The sequence below is a fragment of the Protopterus annectens genome, chromosome 13.part0 (assembly GCF_019279795.1).
Source record: "Protopterus annectens isolate FY-2018-M chromosome 13.part0, PAN1.0, whole genome shotgun sequence".
NCBI classification, from domain to species: Eukaryota; Metazoa; Chordata; order Ceratodontiformes; family Protopteridae; genus Protopterus; species Protopterus annectens.
The window spans coordinates 108,273,936-108,290,157 of record NC_056747.1 but is presented as its reverse complement, the minus strand read 5'-3'; the positions used below and the strand labels follow the sequence as shown (position 1 = coordinate 108,290,157).

Genomic DNA, 16,222 nt, shown 5'->3' with positions numbered 1-16,222 from the left:
ATCTGAAAGAAAAATAAATAATTTTGGAGATCCAAGCTTCTTCCTTCTCATAAGGATAGCCCTACAGTATGTTGCCTGTGCTCGAATGGGTGGTGCAGAAGGAATCCAAAGAGGCAGCCAAGAGGTCATGAGAAAGGTGGAAAAGAGGAAGATAGGAACGCAGGGGTGGCAGCCAAGTGGTCATGAAACAGGTGGAAAAGGGGCACGTAGGAATGGAGGGGGTGCAGAATGGTAAAGCTCTTAAAAACAAACTAGAGAGAATTAATGTCTCATTCTACCAATAAACAAATGTGATATAAAATGTAAGAGACTGTACAACACTGGAAGGGAAGGCCTGTGAAAGGAACATAATAGTATAGGAAGGGAGCAGGTCCCTGCAACACACTGGGAGTGAAGAGACTGGAACTGAGCAATATAGCACAGGGACAAAAGGGATGGAAATAGAACTCAGCAGTGCTAGAAGGTTAAGAAAAAGAAGGAAACACTACAGCGCAGGCAGAAAAGGAAAGCACAAAAAAATAACCATACTAGAATGAAGGGACAGAAAGAGAACCCTATAAGACATGGAGGTAACCAGCACAAAGGTAGTCAATTTTTAATTTCTTTCACTTTCTTTTTGGCCTGTCTCAGCTATGATATTCTGGTTCTGCCAGCCCCAATAAACTGTTCAGTTCCCTCTGTTCTGCAAGGTCAGTTATCATACATCACCACCAGAAATAGGGAGCTTCTTCTTACCAGAGAGAGCTTATTTTCTGAAGTTCTCAGTCTTATATGGCCTGTAGCAGACTGTGAAAAGCAGGATTTGGCTAGCCAATGACTGAGCTCATCTCTGCGTCACATTTGCTGGTAACCCTTTCATGCTACTGCACCACATACCAGGTGGCAGCTGCACAACAACCAGAACTACTTTCCTTACCCACCACCCCAGGACAAGGAATGCAATACCTCCTGCCCAATTCTGATACTGCGCAGCCAGCTCCTCTAGCACTGAGGTAACTGAACCTGGGTCATTTGGGGCAGTCACCACACTTCATCCCCTTACAACACAAACCATCTGATGGAATTATAGTTACTGAACACCTGAGAGGAAGAGGAAAAGTACATGAGTGTGTTATTTTACCACACAGAGACAAGGAAGAAGGGAAATTGAACACTGCAGTACAATAAGGGAAGAGATGGGATGGGAACTTAAAGTACACACAGGGAAGTGGCAGGAAAAATATTGTGTTACTGTTTCCTGGTATAATTTCATTTGGATATCAGGATTCTGTTCGAGACCTCTTTGCTTAAAACAGACCTCAAAAGAGGTGCAAACAAAATGGTGTAGTATATTCATAGGAGTTTGTACCAAGAAAAATACAATGCAACTTATATATACACAGAGACAGGGATGGAGAGACTGGGGAAAGATCTAAATTATGCCAATAACAATTAATTACCTTCAATTATCTATGGTATGATCCCAGTTATTCTCATTAGGGGTAATATATAATTATTGACCATGGGATGGGTAAAACCAATCTATAACCAAATGGGATTGGTTATTTGGAGAACAAAAAGGGGAATTGTCTAGTCTTAAAAATGGTCTGCAAGGGCAGCTAGCCTAGCACTCACCTATGAACCTATAAAATGTGGATGTGCAGGTGTCTTGCAATGGTAAATGGCACACGGTGGGACCTGTTTACTTTAGTTACAATGCTAACCATAATCATAGTGCTACAAATGGCATAGGTATGGAAATCCAAGAACATTGCAGCTCATTTCCATACTTATTTCAAGCACGTTAGCATGGCACAGTAATTAAGAGGTAGGTGCCAGTAAAGATCTAAGGCCCATGTTTTCAGAAGAATAAAGGAACAATTGCACAGATGAGGTAGGCCAGAATCATTCACAAATTCTGTATGTAAATGCAAACAAAGTTTACTTTATTCACTGCCTCTTCCCCTTGCTATAACTGCTGTTACCTGTTTATAAAATGTTGAGACAGTGTGCTGAAGTGGTCTGTAACCAAAGCTGGACTGTCTGTCTTCTGGTGAACTTGGTTTCATCATCATCTCTTCAGCAGGATATCCTGAAAGTAGCCAAGAGGTTCTGATTAAAAATATCTGCATATCTTCACTTACTTCACTTATAGAAAACACATTTAGATTAGTCTGTTCTATGTCCACTTTAGGCCATGCCTTCATCATTATTTGCTTCATGAATAAGCTTACATAATCTAGGTGCAGGGTTCAAAACCTACTGTTGCCGCTTGGTCATTACATAATCTTTCACACTGTTCTTTATTCTGCTTGCAATTTTGGCATTTTATAAGACATTTAAAACATTTACCTAGTTGCACAATGTATTTTAATAATTAAATACTGTAAAAAAATGTCCTTCCTGTCTTCACAAGTAAGTTAATAAGAAAAACATATCTTCTGCAATGCAACACCTCATGCTTGCAGTTGCAGCAGAAGTGGGAAGAGGTTATGCTGCAGTTACCACAGGCATGCATTTACAAGCTGCTGATTTTTCCTTTGAGAAATTATCATTTTCAAATTATAGTGACACCCACTGTAGATCTGTATCAACACCAACTTCACTCTGACCTTCGAGTGGCACAGTGTAATTTCCAAAGGATGTTCACTTAGATGGCAATTTTTTTCCCTTCATCTTACATATATTACCCTTAATTTTTTCTTGATTCACTAGCAGATAATGTTAATTGATATACACACTTCTGTCAAAGAGCAGTTGCATAGATAGTGTAGCTTAAGAAGAAAAGCACATTGCTATCTGTTGGTAGCCCAGTACATCTTTTAATTAGCCTCCTGATTATTTATGATTTTTCATCTGGTGCTACTGATACCTTTATGGGCTACATATGTGCCTCCCTGAACTTATTTATATATTAATGAAAATATAGTTGACAACAGTTGGTCTCAAATATCAGAGAAAGGCCTTCTAAAAGACTGACTCTTGAAATTTAACAGTATGGAAGTTCACATTGTTGGAGGAATTGAGAATGTGGTAAACAGTATTTCAACAATAAAATGTTAAGATATCATCTATGGAAATGCATAATCTTCTCCCAGCTTAAAAGTTCTTCCAGGGACGCAAAACATAAGACTAAGGGTTTATATATAAACCATCAGCTATCTGGCAAGGGAGGCATTTTGCCATGCCCAGCCAATCTTGTTCTATTCTACTTATTCCTATTATAATAAGGTGGGGTTGATATAGTTTGGTGTTTCTGAAACAAGCTCATGAACAACATCTGAAAAGCCAAATTAGCAATGCAGTTTTGATAGAAATCAATTAAAATTGTATTTCTCTAACCTGTTTTCTAATGATGGTGATATTCTCTGCAGACTTGCTATTATAATAACTAGTTCTAAGGTCACTGCATCATGGATGTAAAAAAACAAAACAAAAATTCTATGATGCCTGAGAGCTGGCTCTCTGCGGTCCGGGATGAGGGAGGAGTCGCCTTACCCTGAGGCAGCATAGAGGGAGGGGACGGAGCCGACTGTGGAGTAGAGCCAGGCTCTAACACACTCCATGACCTCGAATGCACCCCTGTCAGGCAGAGCCAGAGGTCCCCGCTCCGAGGAGCTAAGAACCCCTCTCGGCACCGACAGTGATGGCTCCAAGGTCGATGTCGGAGCCGAACTCACCAGCCGAAGCCCCGAGAGGGAGAGGGGTCGGACAAGGGTCCGATGCCACTCACCCCTCGGAGCCGACGAGGGAAGTCCGGCGCCGAGATTCTTCCAAAGAAGAAAACGAGCCGACGACGGAGCCGAAGACAATTGTCTCGGCTCCGGTAATCACAGTCTCGGTTCCGGCGCGACCCGGCTCGAACTCAAGAGAGTCGAAGGAGGAAAAGTTGATGGACGGGGCAGGCACCGACTGATGAGTCGGGCTCTGAAGCATCTGGGCTAGTGCCTGGACTTAAGTAGTCGACTCACTACCCTCTGAAGGTCATGATCGGACAGCCTCGATGATCTAGAGGAATGAGACCTTTGGCTCGTTCAGACAGCAGGGAGATCCTGGAGCCGAATGAACGAGCCAAGAGATGGTGACCTAGACCTCTTCCTAGTTGTCGGCTCCGGGTCTGGTCGGAGCCGACACGGAACTCAATAACCTCGGCTCCGGCGGGCGAGGCCACAGAAACTGTGGACTGAGACTTATCGGCTCCAGCCGGAGCCGATAAAGGCAAAGGTTGAGCAACCTGAGGTCTCGGCTCAGAAGCCAGAGCCAAGACCTCGATGCCTTAGAGGGCTTCCTGTTGAAACTGACAGGGAATCCTCTGGCTTCAGTAAGCCTCTAAGAATTAATTTGTTTTTCTTTCCTGCAGGACCCTGGGGCTGAAGCCATGGCACACAGCACAGGAGTCCTGCAGGTGCAAAGGCCCCAGACAATAGACACAAGAAGTGTGAGCGTCTGTCAGAGACATTTTCTGACAGCACACATCACACTTCTTGAACTGAGACCTTTGCTTCTTTGGACATTTCTGACTAACAGGTGTACACAAACACACACCCAACACACAAGTTATACCCTGTCAGGAAAAATAATAATTTTAGTAGTAATACTAGAATTTAAAGTACACTAAACTAAAGTAAACTACAAGAAACACAAACACTCCACTAGGGAAGGAAGGCCTAAGGGCCCAAAGGAAGAACCAAAGGTTCTTTGGTAAAGAAGCGGAAAATTTAGGGTTCGGGATAAAGTTTTGTAATCTACACTAACTAAGAAAGAAATTTAACTTAAAAGGGGTTTAAAAGAGTAACTTTTACAAGAAAAATTAACACTCACCAGGAACCGGTAGAAGCAACCAACCTCGAAGCTGTAGCGGCAAACGAGATCTGGGGTAACTCTCGCCTAGCATTGTGGGATATAAGGGGAGCCTCGAGCCGGTGGAACCAACTCTCGAGCTTTTAGAGTGGCCGAGTCGGAGCCGAGGTCGGCTCCGAACCCATCCAGCAAGAATGAAGGCGAGATAGACAACTTAACATCAATTCTTGTGTCTGTCTTTATGGGAATCTGCTTCTCCTACTCACATTTCCCCTTCCTGGATAACAAGAAAACAAACTATAAGGAGAAAAGGGAAAGGAAGGAACCCCAGTGGGTCAAGTTATCTGTCACAGGCTTGGGAGAAGAACCAGCTTGGTGAATGGCTTACAGATCTAATTCCGAAGCTGCATTTGGAGTAGCGGCAAAGGTCAGAGGATTAGATGCCTGTACATCACATATGTACCTTATGCTTTGCATGTGGGAAATACATCTGACATACAATGCCAGAAAGGCATAAAGGCTTTGGTATACTGCCCGTATGTTAGGCTATCCTCTGCAAAATATCCCAGTGGTAAAGAATACTTCAACGGTGATAAGGAAGGACATCACTTACTCCTGAAAACGTCTAGTCATTGCTTTAATATAAACTGATTTTGTGCATAACAAGAGATCTAATGTTTCTTTTCTGCTACCTAATGTAGGGTATATATTTGACTGGCTGAGAGACAGTATAAAATGCATTAATCCTAGAAATAACTGCTGGACCGTAGTGCTGAGGATCAGCAAGGGACACAGAAGTATATTCTAGTGCTGTACATCTATAAATAGACATGTTTTAACAGAGCAGCTAAAAAAATATGAAAAATTAAGAACGTGGAAACAGAGAAAGCTTTCCAGAAAACAGCTCAAAGCTTACAGCGCATCCATGACAATCTGTCTAATGTGGTTTTGTCTTAAAGAATCTGAAAGAAAAATAAATAATTTTGGAGATCCAAGCTTCTTCCTTCTCATAAGGATAGCCCTACAGTATGTTGCCTGTGCTCGAATGGGTGGTGCAGAAGGAATCCAAAGAGGCAACCAAGAGGTCATGAGAAAGGTGGAAAAGAGGAAGATAGGAACGCAGGGGTGGCAGCCAAGTGGTCATGAAACAGGTGGAAAAGGGGAAAGTAGGAATGGGGGGGTGCAGAATGGTAAAGCTCTTAAAAACAAACTAGAGAGAATTAATGTCTCATTCTACCAATAAACAAATGTGATATAAAATGTAAGAGACTGTACAACACAGGAAGAGAAGGCCTGTGAAATGAACAGTATAGGAAGGGAGCAGGTCCCTGCAACACACTGGGAGTGAAGAGACTGGAACTGAGCAATATAGCACAGGGACAAAAGGGATGGAAATAGAACTCAGCAGTGCTAGAAGGTTAAGAAAAAGAAGGAAACACTACAGCGCAGGCAGAAAAGGAAAGCACAAAAAAATAACCATACTAGAATGAAGGGGCAGAAAGAGAACCCTATAAGACATGGAGGTAACCAGCACAAAGGTAGTCAATTTTTAATTTCTTTCACTTTCTTTTTGGCCTGTCTCAGCTATGATATTCTGGTTCTGCCAGCCCCAATAAACTGCTCAGTTCCCTCTGTTCTGCAAGGTCAGTTATCATACATCACCACCAGAAATAGGGAGCTTCTTCTTACCAGAGAGAACTTACTTTCTGAAGTTCTCAGTCTTATATGGCCTGTAGCAGACTGTGAAAAGCAGGATTTGGCTAGCCAATGACTGAGCTCATCTCTGCGTCACATTTGCTGGTAACCCTTTCATGCTACTGCACCACATACCAGGTGGCAGCTGCACAACAACCAGAACCACTTTCCTTACCCACCCCCAGGACAAGGAATGCAATACCTCCTGCCCAATTCTGATACTGCGCAGCCAGCTCCTCTAGCACTGAGGTAACTGAACCTGGGTCATTTGGGGCAGTCACCACACTTCATCCCCTTACAACACAAACCATCTGATGGAATTATAGTTACTGAACACCTGAGAGGAAGAGGAAAAGTACATGAGTGTGTTATTTTACCACACAGAGACAAGGAAGAAGGGAAATTGAACACTGCAGTACAATAAGGGAAAAAATGGGATGGGAACTTAAAGTACACATAGGGAAGTGGCAGGAAAAATATTGTGTTACTGTTTCCTGGTATAATTTCATTTGGATATCAGGATTCCGTTAGAGACCTCTTTGCTTAAAACAGACCTCAAAAGAGGTGCAAAAAAAATGGTGTAGTATATTCATAGGAGTTTGTACCAAGAAAAATACAATGCAACTTATATATACACAGAGACAGGGATGGAGAGACTGGGGAAAGATCTAAATTATGCCAATAACAATTAATTACCTTCAATTATCTATGGTATGATCCCAGTTATTCTCATTAGGGGTAATATATAATTATTGACCATGGGATGGGTAAGACCAATCTATAACCAAATGGGATTGGTTATTTGGAGCACAAAAAGGGGAATTGTCTAGTCTTAAAAATGGTCTGCAAGGGCAGCTAGCCTAGCACTCACCTATGAACCTATAAAATGTGGATGTGCAGGTGTCTTGCAATGGTAAATGGCACACGGTGGGACCGGTTTACTTTAGTTACAATGTTAACCATAATCATAGTGCTACAAATGGCATAGGTATGGAAATCCAAGAACATTGCAGCTCATTTCCATACTTATTTCAAGCACGTTAGCATGGCACAGTAATTAAGAGGTAGGTGCCAGTAAAGATCTAGGCCATGTTTTCAGAAGAATAAAGGAACAATTGCACAGATGAGGTAGGCCAGAATCATTCACAAATTCTGTATGTAAATGCAAACAAAGTTTACTTTATTCACTGCCTCTTCCCCTTGCTATAACTGCTGTTACCTGTTTATAAAATGTTGAGACAGTGTGCTGAAGTGGTCTGTAACCAAAGCTGGACTGTCTGTCTTCTGGTAGAGTTGGTTTCATCATCATCTCTTCAGCAGGATATCCTGAAAGTAGCCAAGAGGTTCTGATTAAAAATATCTGCATATCTTCACTTACTTCACTTATAGAAAACACATTTAGATTAGTCTGTTCTATGTCCACTTTAGGCCATGCCTTCATCATTATTTGCTTCATGAATAAGCTTACATAATCTAGGTGCAGGGTTCAAAACCTACTGTTGCCGCTTGGTCATTACATAATCTTTCACACTGTTCTTTTATTCTGCTTGCAATTTTGGCATTTTATAAGACATTTAAAACATTTACCTAGTTGCACAATGTATTTTAATAATTAAATACTGTAAAAAAATGTCCTTCCTGTCTTCACAAGTAAGTTAATAAGAAAAACATATCTTCTGCAAATGCAACACCTCATGCTTGCAGTTGCAGCAGAAGTGGGAAGAGGTTATGCTGCAGTTACCACAGGCATGCATTTACAAGCTGCTGATTTTTCCCTTGAGAAATTATCATTTTCAAATTATAGTGACACCCACTGTAGATCTGTATCAACACCAACTTCGACTCTGACCTTCGTAGTGGCACAGTGTAATTTCCAAAGGATGTTCACTTAGATGGCAATTTTTTTTCCCCTTCATCTTACATATTACCCTAATTTTTTTCTTGATTCACTAGCAGATAATGTTAATTGATATACACACTTCTGTCAAAGAGCAGTTGCATAGATAGTGTAGCTTAAGAAGAAAAGCACATTGCTATCTGTTGGTGGCCCAGTACATCTTTTAATTAGCCTCCTGATTATTTATGATTTTTCATCTGGTGCTACTGATACCTTTATGGGCTACATATGTGCCTCCCTGAACTTATTTTATATATTAATGAAAATATAGTTGACAACAGTTGGTCTCAAATATCAGAGAAAGGCCTTCTAAAAAGACTGACTCTTGAAATTTAACAGTATGGAAGTTCACATTGTTGGAGGAATTGAGAATGTGGTAAACAGTATTTCAACAATAAAATGTTAAGATATCATCTATGGAAATGCATAATCTTCTCCCAGCTTAAAAAGTTCTTCCAGGGACGAAAACATAAGACTAAGGGTTTATATAAGGAACCATCAGCTATCTGGCAAGGGAGGCATTTTGCCATGCCCAGCCAATCTTGTTCTATTCTACTTATTCCTATTATAATAAGGTGGGGGGGGGGGTTGCTGATATAGTTTGGTGTTTCTGAAACAAGCTCATGAACAACATCTGAAAAGCCAAATTAGCAAATGCAGTTTTGATAGAAATCAATTAAAATTGTATTTCTCTAACCTGTTTTCTAATGATGGTGATATTCTCTGCAGACTTGCTATTATAATAACTAGTTCTAAGGTCACTGCATCATGGATGTAAAAAAAAAACAAAAACAAAATTCTATGATGCCTGTCTTTAAGATCTTTAATGTCTTTAAAATCAGGACTCATTCAAGACGCATTCATAAAACTGTCTGGTACCTGTGAACATTCTGAATGCTTATGCTAGGAATTGTGTCATCAATAACCTCCCACCCAGGGCCAGATTTAGGTCTCAGGAAATTGAAGATATACAATCTTTGATGCCCCAAGCCCTACCTTTATCATTTAGCCAAGCCTGTTCAGAAGTTATATCCTAATCAAACCTGCTGTTTTTCCATTATTTCCTGTCTCTGTTTAAATTACAGCTGCTTTCTATTGAGAATCATAATGTGAAATGGCAGGCAGTTGAGTATAACTTAGTAAACTTACAGTAACAGTAAATGTTCAAATGATCACTGCTGCAGCAGCATAAGATATATGGATTATGTCCTGCCAAGGATATAACTGCTGGCCAACTGACAGAGCTTCAGGGCAACTTCCACATACTAAAACAGTCAGTTCAGGCTGAGCTGACTATTTGGGCACAAGCCCTTCAGAGCTTTAATGCCAACAGATAGGGAGGGGAAACCTCTGCAAAGGACAATGGTAAGTAGGTTAATAATAATAATAATAACAACAATAACAACAATAAATGTCCACACCCTGGCAAAAAAACATACAAAAACAATGGGGATGAAGGAGAAGAGTGGCTATTGCAGCAGTGACCATTCAATCATCTACTGTTATGGTATGTTTACTTACACAACTGTAGTATGTCCATCATTTAATCACTGCTGCAGTAGCCTAAGGTATATGGGTAGATTACCATAGCTTAGATAAAACTGGAAGGATGAAAGATAGGGTCTAGGAGCCCCTGGCGAAGGCTGCTAGTAAAGTCTGTCCTAGACCCGACAAATGAATTTAGTTTATAGTGATTTGTAAAAGTGTGCACAGAGGACCAAGTTGATACTTCTAGAACACTTCTAGAATCTAATCCTTTCCAAAAAAGGCACAGATGAAGTCAAGGCCACGGTAGAATGACTCTTGAGCCTGACTGGAAAAGTTTTGTTGTGATGAAAGTAACAAAAACTAATAGCATGAGACAACCATGTGGAAATTATCTGTTTTGACATTGGTCATTCTCTCTTATCTTCACAAGAAATGAACACATCAGAAGTTCTGAAAGATTTTGCTCTGCTAAGATAGTTATCTGTGGGTGTTCAAGGTATGAAGTAACCATTCTCCCTCATTCTTAGGGTCTGAAAAGAAGGCAGAGACATGGATGTCTTGGCTTAAAATAAACTTGGATACCACTTTTGGCATAAAAGGATTAGTTCTCACAGAAACCCTCTTTGTGAAAAATGAGATAAGATTGACCTGCCACAAGAGTTTGCAACTTTGATACTCTTCATGCAGAGGTCAGAGCAATAAAAAGGACTGTTTTCCACATTAAGAACCTCAAGTCAGTCTGATGATCTGGTTCAAATAGAGCAAGAGTCAATTTTTCTAACCCAAGGTTAAAATCCCAAGGAGGATCCACCTGCTTTCTAGAAGCATCTTGTGCAACAGCCCTTCCAAAAACATTTTCACATGAGACTGTATTTAAAGACAGTGATCCATGGGCAAACATGCTGAAATGGTCAAGATATAAACCTTGATCAAGGAGCAAGACAGATCATAGGACAGTACCTCACAAATAATGTAAAACCAGATAAACACTAGCCCTGAATGGATACTAGTTCTTTTGCTGGCACTGACTAGTACACCTTTTCCATTTACTAATATAGGAGTTTCTAGCAGTAGTAAACTTTCTTGGATTCATTAATACCTGCTGCATATCCTCAGAAAAAAATGCCTAAAAGGTATTATGATCCTATCATCCAGTCAGACAACTGCAGTTGTTTGGAGATGTATCAAACACCCCTGGTCTTGTGTGAGTAAATCCAGTCTATGAGGAAGCTTGTAGTAATTTTCCCTGGCCACTTCCAGAAGGAGGGAGAATGACTGTTGCCTGTGCTGAAAAGGAGCACCAAAAGGATCTTTGGGGAGTCCTTTTGAATTTTCAGAAGTACACTGGATATTAGTGGAAGGAATGGAAAATCATATAGGAACATTCCTCTTATATGGAGTCCTGGAGCAGAAATTAGCCAACTGGCTGTTTAAAGAGGAGAAGAAAAGATCTATTTGAAGTGTTCTCCACAGATGGATCAAATCTTAGTTGACTGTCCGATTCAGCTTCCATTTGAGAGAGTCTGTCCAGGTCCTGCTCATCTTGTCTGAATTTTACTCTGACAGAATGTAAGATACCTATAGAGTGAGATTGTGCTGAAAAGCTATAGCGCACGCTTCCAAGGCTGAAACCTGAATGATATGCATCTTTTAAATCTAAGGTCACTGAGAAACTCAAATGAGGAATAAAAGATACTTTGTGAAATGACAGTATTTTTAACTTGGGCACTACCAAACTCATTCAGAAAGGAAAGGTCCAGAGACGGTTTCCAAGACACTTCTTTCTGCGGTAACAGAAGCTTCCTTGAAAAAAAAATCCTTCTACTTTTCCTAAATAAAGGAAAGGGACAGCTTCTACCATCCCAAGAGCCAGCATACCGTATGTTGGATGACAGGAGTCAAAAGAAGAATTTTTGGTCTGTTAGATGAGGTGGAATTCCCTGAAAAGGAGGGAGAGAATCCTACTGCCATCTGTAGCCTTGACGGATTACTCACATAACCTATCTCTTTGAAGCAAGCTGTTGCTAAAGACAGAAATGGAGGTTCAGACTTACTGGAAGAATTAAAGGACAGTCAGGGTGGAAGTGGAGGAGGGGGATAAAGTCCATCATATAGTCATTCAGTTGTATTAGACTGTCTTTTGTTCTGGTGGGTTTCGGCTTTCTTTTTGGAACCTCCCTGTGACGACCCACCACTGGATCAGTAATCAAGGAACCTCAATCCTCACCACTGGCAACAGTGGGGGATGTACACTGGGAGGATGGCAGGTACACACAGTATTTCCAGATGCAGCTCTCTGCATCAAGTGCAATTTCCCATAAAATCACAAAGTGACCACAGTCAGTCTGGGGCTGCTTTCTCCCTCTTTCTCCAGATCCCCAATAAGACTACCCACTGGCACAGCTATAGAGTTGATATTTCAGCTGAGTGGTCAAGCCAAGACCTTCAGCACCCTCTCTGTCCAGCCAGTGCTTCATGTCCCTGCCCACGTACCAGATACACACATGCACTGAGGTTTGATTTACACTGGCACTCCCTAACCACCGGGCTGTGGACCAGTACCAGGCTATCAGGTATGGAATGAAACAAAAAAGTGAATGCATGCATGAGTGTATTTATGTGCCTGTGTGACTGAATGCGTGCATGAAAGCAAAAGAGTCGGTTTGTGTGTGAGAGATTGGGAGAGTGACAGTGTGAGTGAAAGCAGGTATGAATGAGGAAGTGACTGTGTGTGTGTGTCTGTGTGTGTGAGAGAGATCGAGAGAGTGGGTGCGATGTGTGAGTGAATGCAGGTATGAATGAGGAAGTGATTGCATGTGTGTGTGTGTGTGTGAGAGAGAGAGATCGGGAGAGTGAGAGGGATGTGTGAGTGAATACAGGTATGAATGAGGAAGTGAATGTGTGTGTGTGTGAGAGCGAGAGAGAGACAGCGAGAGCAAGAGAGAGAGAGAGAAGAGTGAAAGTGATCCCTGGCAGCAGCAGCAATGAGGTTTGTGTACCTCTTAACCATACCACTGGACACATTCCTCTCAACCTCTTAGAAAAATAAATCTGGAAAAAAACAAAAATAATGGGGGGACATAGGCCCAAAAATAAGGACACTTAAGTACTGCTCCTACAAACTTAAAGTAGATAGAAATACAGGTTTTGCATTAGCATGGAATTTCTGAAGGGTATGAAGTGTGAAACTCAATTGTCTGTCCATTATTTCTGACATCAAACCTCTGTGATCTGCCAGTGAGTTGCCAGAAAATAATTTTATGAGAAAAAGACCAAAAAAAAATCAGGCAAAAATATGGACATTCTGTGAAAATCTGTACAGTTGACAGGTATGCTGGACAGAGCCAAAAAGGGACAATTTTAAATATTACTCTTATAAACTTAAAGTCAATAAGGTTGCCATTAGGTTTACTTGCCTCTCATACTAGATCAATGTTATGCTGTTAAGCAGAATGTACAATTTTTTGGTAATTATTGCCAATTGTCTTTTTATTGTACTTTGGAGCTCTTCTCCCTGGGTCTTGGCTGAAAATGGAGTTCTAGTCCAGTCAGACCTCCTTGTTAAACAAATGTCAATTAAATAAATAAATATGCACTCTATTATATGAGCTGCATGATGGCTGGTCCCTGGAAAACTGTCTTACATGATTCTGTTCTTTGCTGCAAAAAAGGTTGGAGACCGCTGATTTACACACACACACCTGGGAATGGCTGGCACAGATTTACTAGCTATGCCCCCTTTTGCCCAGACTATAAGGTAGTTATCACTGCCATCAGTTACTCCTTATCAGCTACTTTAAGGCCCTTAGCAATGGGTGTCCAATCTTACTGTGTAATATTAATACTAATACAAATGGTAGTTTGACCAAGAGCAAGGCTATTAGGAGTGGCCCACACAGTGTCATCAAATAAATATTCAAGTACTCTCAAAACTTAAATATCTCTAGATGGGTCTATATTAAAACACTGAATGCTGAAAACAGTGAACGGTGTTTCGTCGACACATTTTTCAGCAAAAGCTGAAAATGTCAAAACCACAGAACAGCGATTTCTTTCCTAGGGAAAGAAATCGCTATTCCAACCCACAAAAAAAAAAAAAAAAAAACAAACACTTCCAAACACATGCACACATACCCTAACCCTAATTATACCCCCCCAAAAAAAAACAGTAAACAACTAAATACACATATGCACATAACACAACCATACATCTAACGAAACAAAAACAGTAAACATTTTAAAATATATGCACATACCTTAACCCGCACCCTAACCCTAAGGTCAGTAACTCTTGCACATTTACATAAACAGCTCCAAACACATACACAGTTACCTTAAACCTAATTCTACCCCCCCCAAAACAAAAGTAAACAGCTGAAAACATATACACACATAACTCAACCATACATCTAACACAAAATAAAAAACAGTAAACACTTTCATACCTATGCACTTACCCTAACCCGCACCCTAACCCTAAGGTCAGTAACTGTTGCACATTCACGCTCGGGAGCTATACCGGACAAGGGACCACACTACACTTCAGAACACGGCAAAGCAACAAAGTGGTCAAGCGACTTCTTTCCCACGGATAGAATTCGCTGAACAGCTGCTTCGCTGTTTTGTTTGTTCACCCTAGATATGTCGACGAAAACGCATTCAACAAAATGTGTTTTCGTCGCTCTAATAGGAACCCCTCTAGAGATATCATCCACAATAAAAGGTTTAAATATATTTAATAACAAATAATAAAAGGACAAAAAATACTCAGTATATAATGACAGTGACATAAGAGTTCAAAATCACAAGAAATATTTAAAACAACATTGCAGGACAGTCTCAAATAAATAAAGAAAAATATCTAAACTAAGCTTTGTAATATTCATGACTGTATCCACGAGAATTAAACTGTTCCCTAGAAATTTAATTCCTCAGATCAAGGCAGATGTGGTGAATGGTTCTTGTCAGGTCCAAGACAGAATATAGAATACCCTGTCTCTCTCAGAGAGTTCTCAAATTAATATCACAAATATTACTGCTGGAACAGCTTGTAGAATGACATCATTTCTTGCCATCTGACTCTATCCCAGGTGAAACCCACATCTACCTGTGAAAATACATAGACCTCAGATCTCCGGCAGATGCTGGAAGTCATAAAATAAATGCATTGCTTCATAGGTTCATAGGTGTGTACTAGGAGGTCCCCTTCGAATATTCGACATTTTACAATGTCGACATTCATATGGCCAAGACCATATGATCGACATTTGAAATGTTGACCATGGGGGAATCAGCATCTCCCTACAGTGCAGAATGGAAAGATTTCCACTTCCGCACTGTAGTGCGATCTCGGAGTTGGTATATTTAAGGTCTGGGGGGTGGGGAGTAGGGTGGAGCCCCCTGCTAGCAGTGTTAAGGTAAGTTTGTTTTTGTTTTTTGTGTTCTACTTGTATGGTCAACATTTCAAATGTCTATCATATGGTCTCGGCAATATGAATTTCAACATTGTGAAATGTTGACCGTATCAAGTAGACCCGTACTAGGCTAATGGCCTGGAGCCTTTACAAGCCTAGCTCATAGGATTACCCTGGCATTGTGCCACCCGACCTTAGTTCCCAGTGCCTCTGTTGAGTACAGCCACTGGAGTGATCCCTGTGGTGAATTTTCTATTGCCCAACCACTCATCAAAATTTCTCTTGAAGAGGGCCAGTGAGGTGCTCTGTTTGACATGTATGGGAAGTCTGTTCCATAGCATGGGCAGTCTCTGGGTTATGAACCTGCCCCTCCAGCACGTTCTGTTGATTGTGGTAATGAGGTTGAGGTCTCTGGAGTGTGTGGTGTGCAGGGATGGGGAATTTTTTAGATGTAGTATTTCTAACAGAGCTGGGTTAGACATGGCTTTGTAAATCGAGCAGAGATTGCCTCTAAGTAGGCAATATGAGACAGAGAATAGTTGGAGTTTTCTGAGTGTGTACATATCGGACAAGTGTTTAAGGCCTAGGATCCTCTTTGTGAATTACTTTTGCGGCCTCTCCAGTAGTTGCAAGTGCCTAGTGATGTACATGCCAAATGGGGCACTGTACTCGATGCCTGGCCTAATGAGGGAAGAGTAGAGGGAGACAATGACCTCTTTTTTCCTGGATGCAAAACCCTTAGTAATGATATGTGCCACGTAGAAGGACTTTCTGACCACAGTAGCAATGTGGTGGTCAAAAGAGATGTTGCTGTCAACATGTATTCCCAGATCTTTTATAATACCTTCTGTGTTCAGTGGACTGCCATCAATGTGGTAATTCATGGGAACTGGGTTTTTCCCAAAGGGGATAACTACACATTTTTTGGCATTGAGCTTAAGGACATGGT

The 16,222-nt window shown here is 41.0% G+C and overlaps 1 protein-coding gene across 1 annotated transcript in view; it reads right to left on the bottom strand.

Moving 5' to 3' along the window:
- The window catches only part of LOC122787839 (dedicator of cytokinesis protein 7-like), a 4,057,077-nt gene that overhangs the window by 3,025,540 nt on the left and 1,015,315 nt on the right, over window positions 1-16,222 (bottom strand). The window contains exons 12-13 of the mRNA XM_044054755.1: window positions 7,694-7,800; window positions 1,965-2,195 (exon numbers count right to left, since the gene is read on the bottom strand). Of these exons, the coding sequence (XP_043910690.1) occupies window positions 1,965-2,195; window positions 7,694-7,800 (338 nt within the window). The remainder of the gene's footprint in view (window positions 1-1,964; window positions 2,196-7,693; window positions 7,801-16,222) is intronic.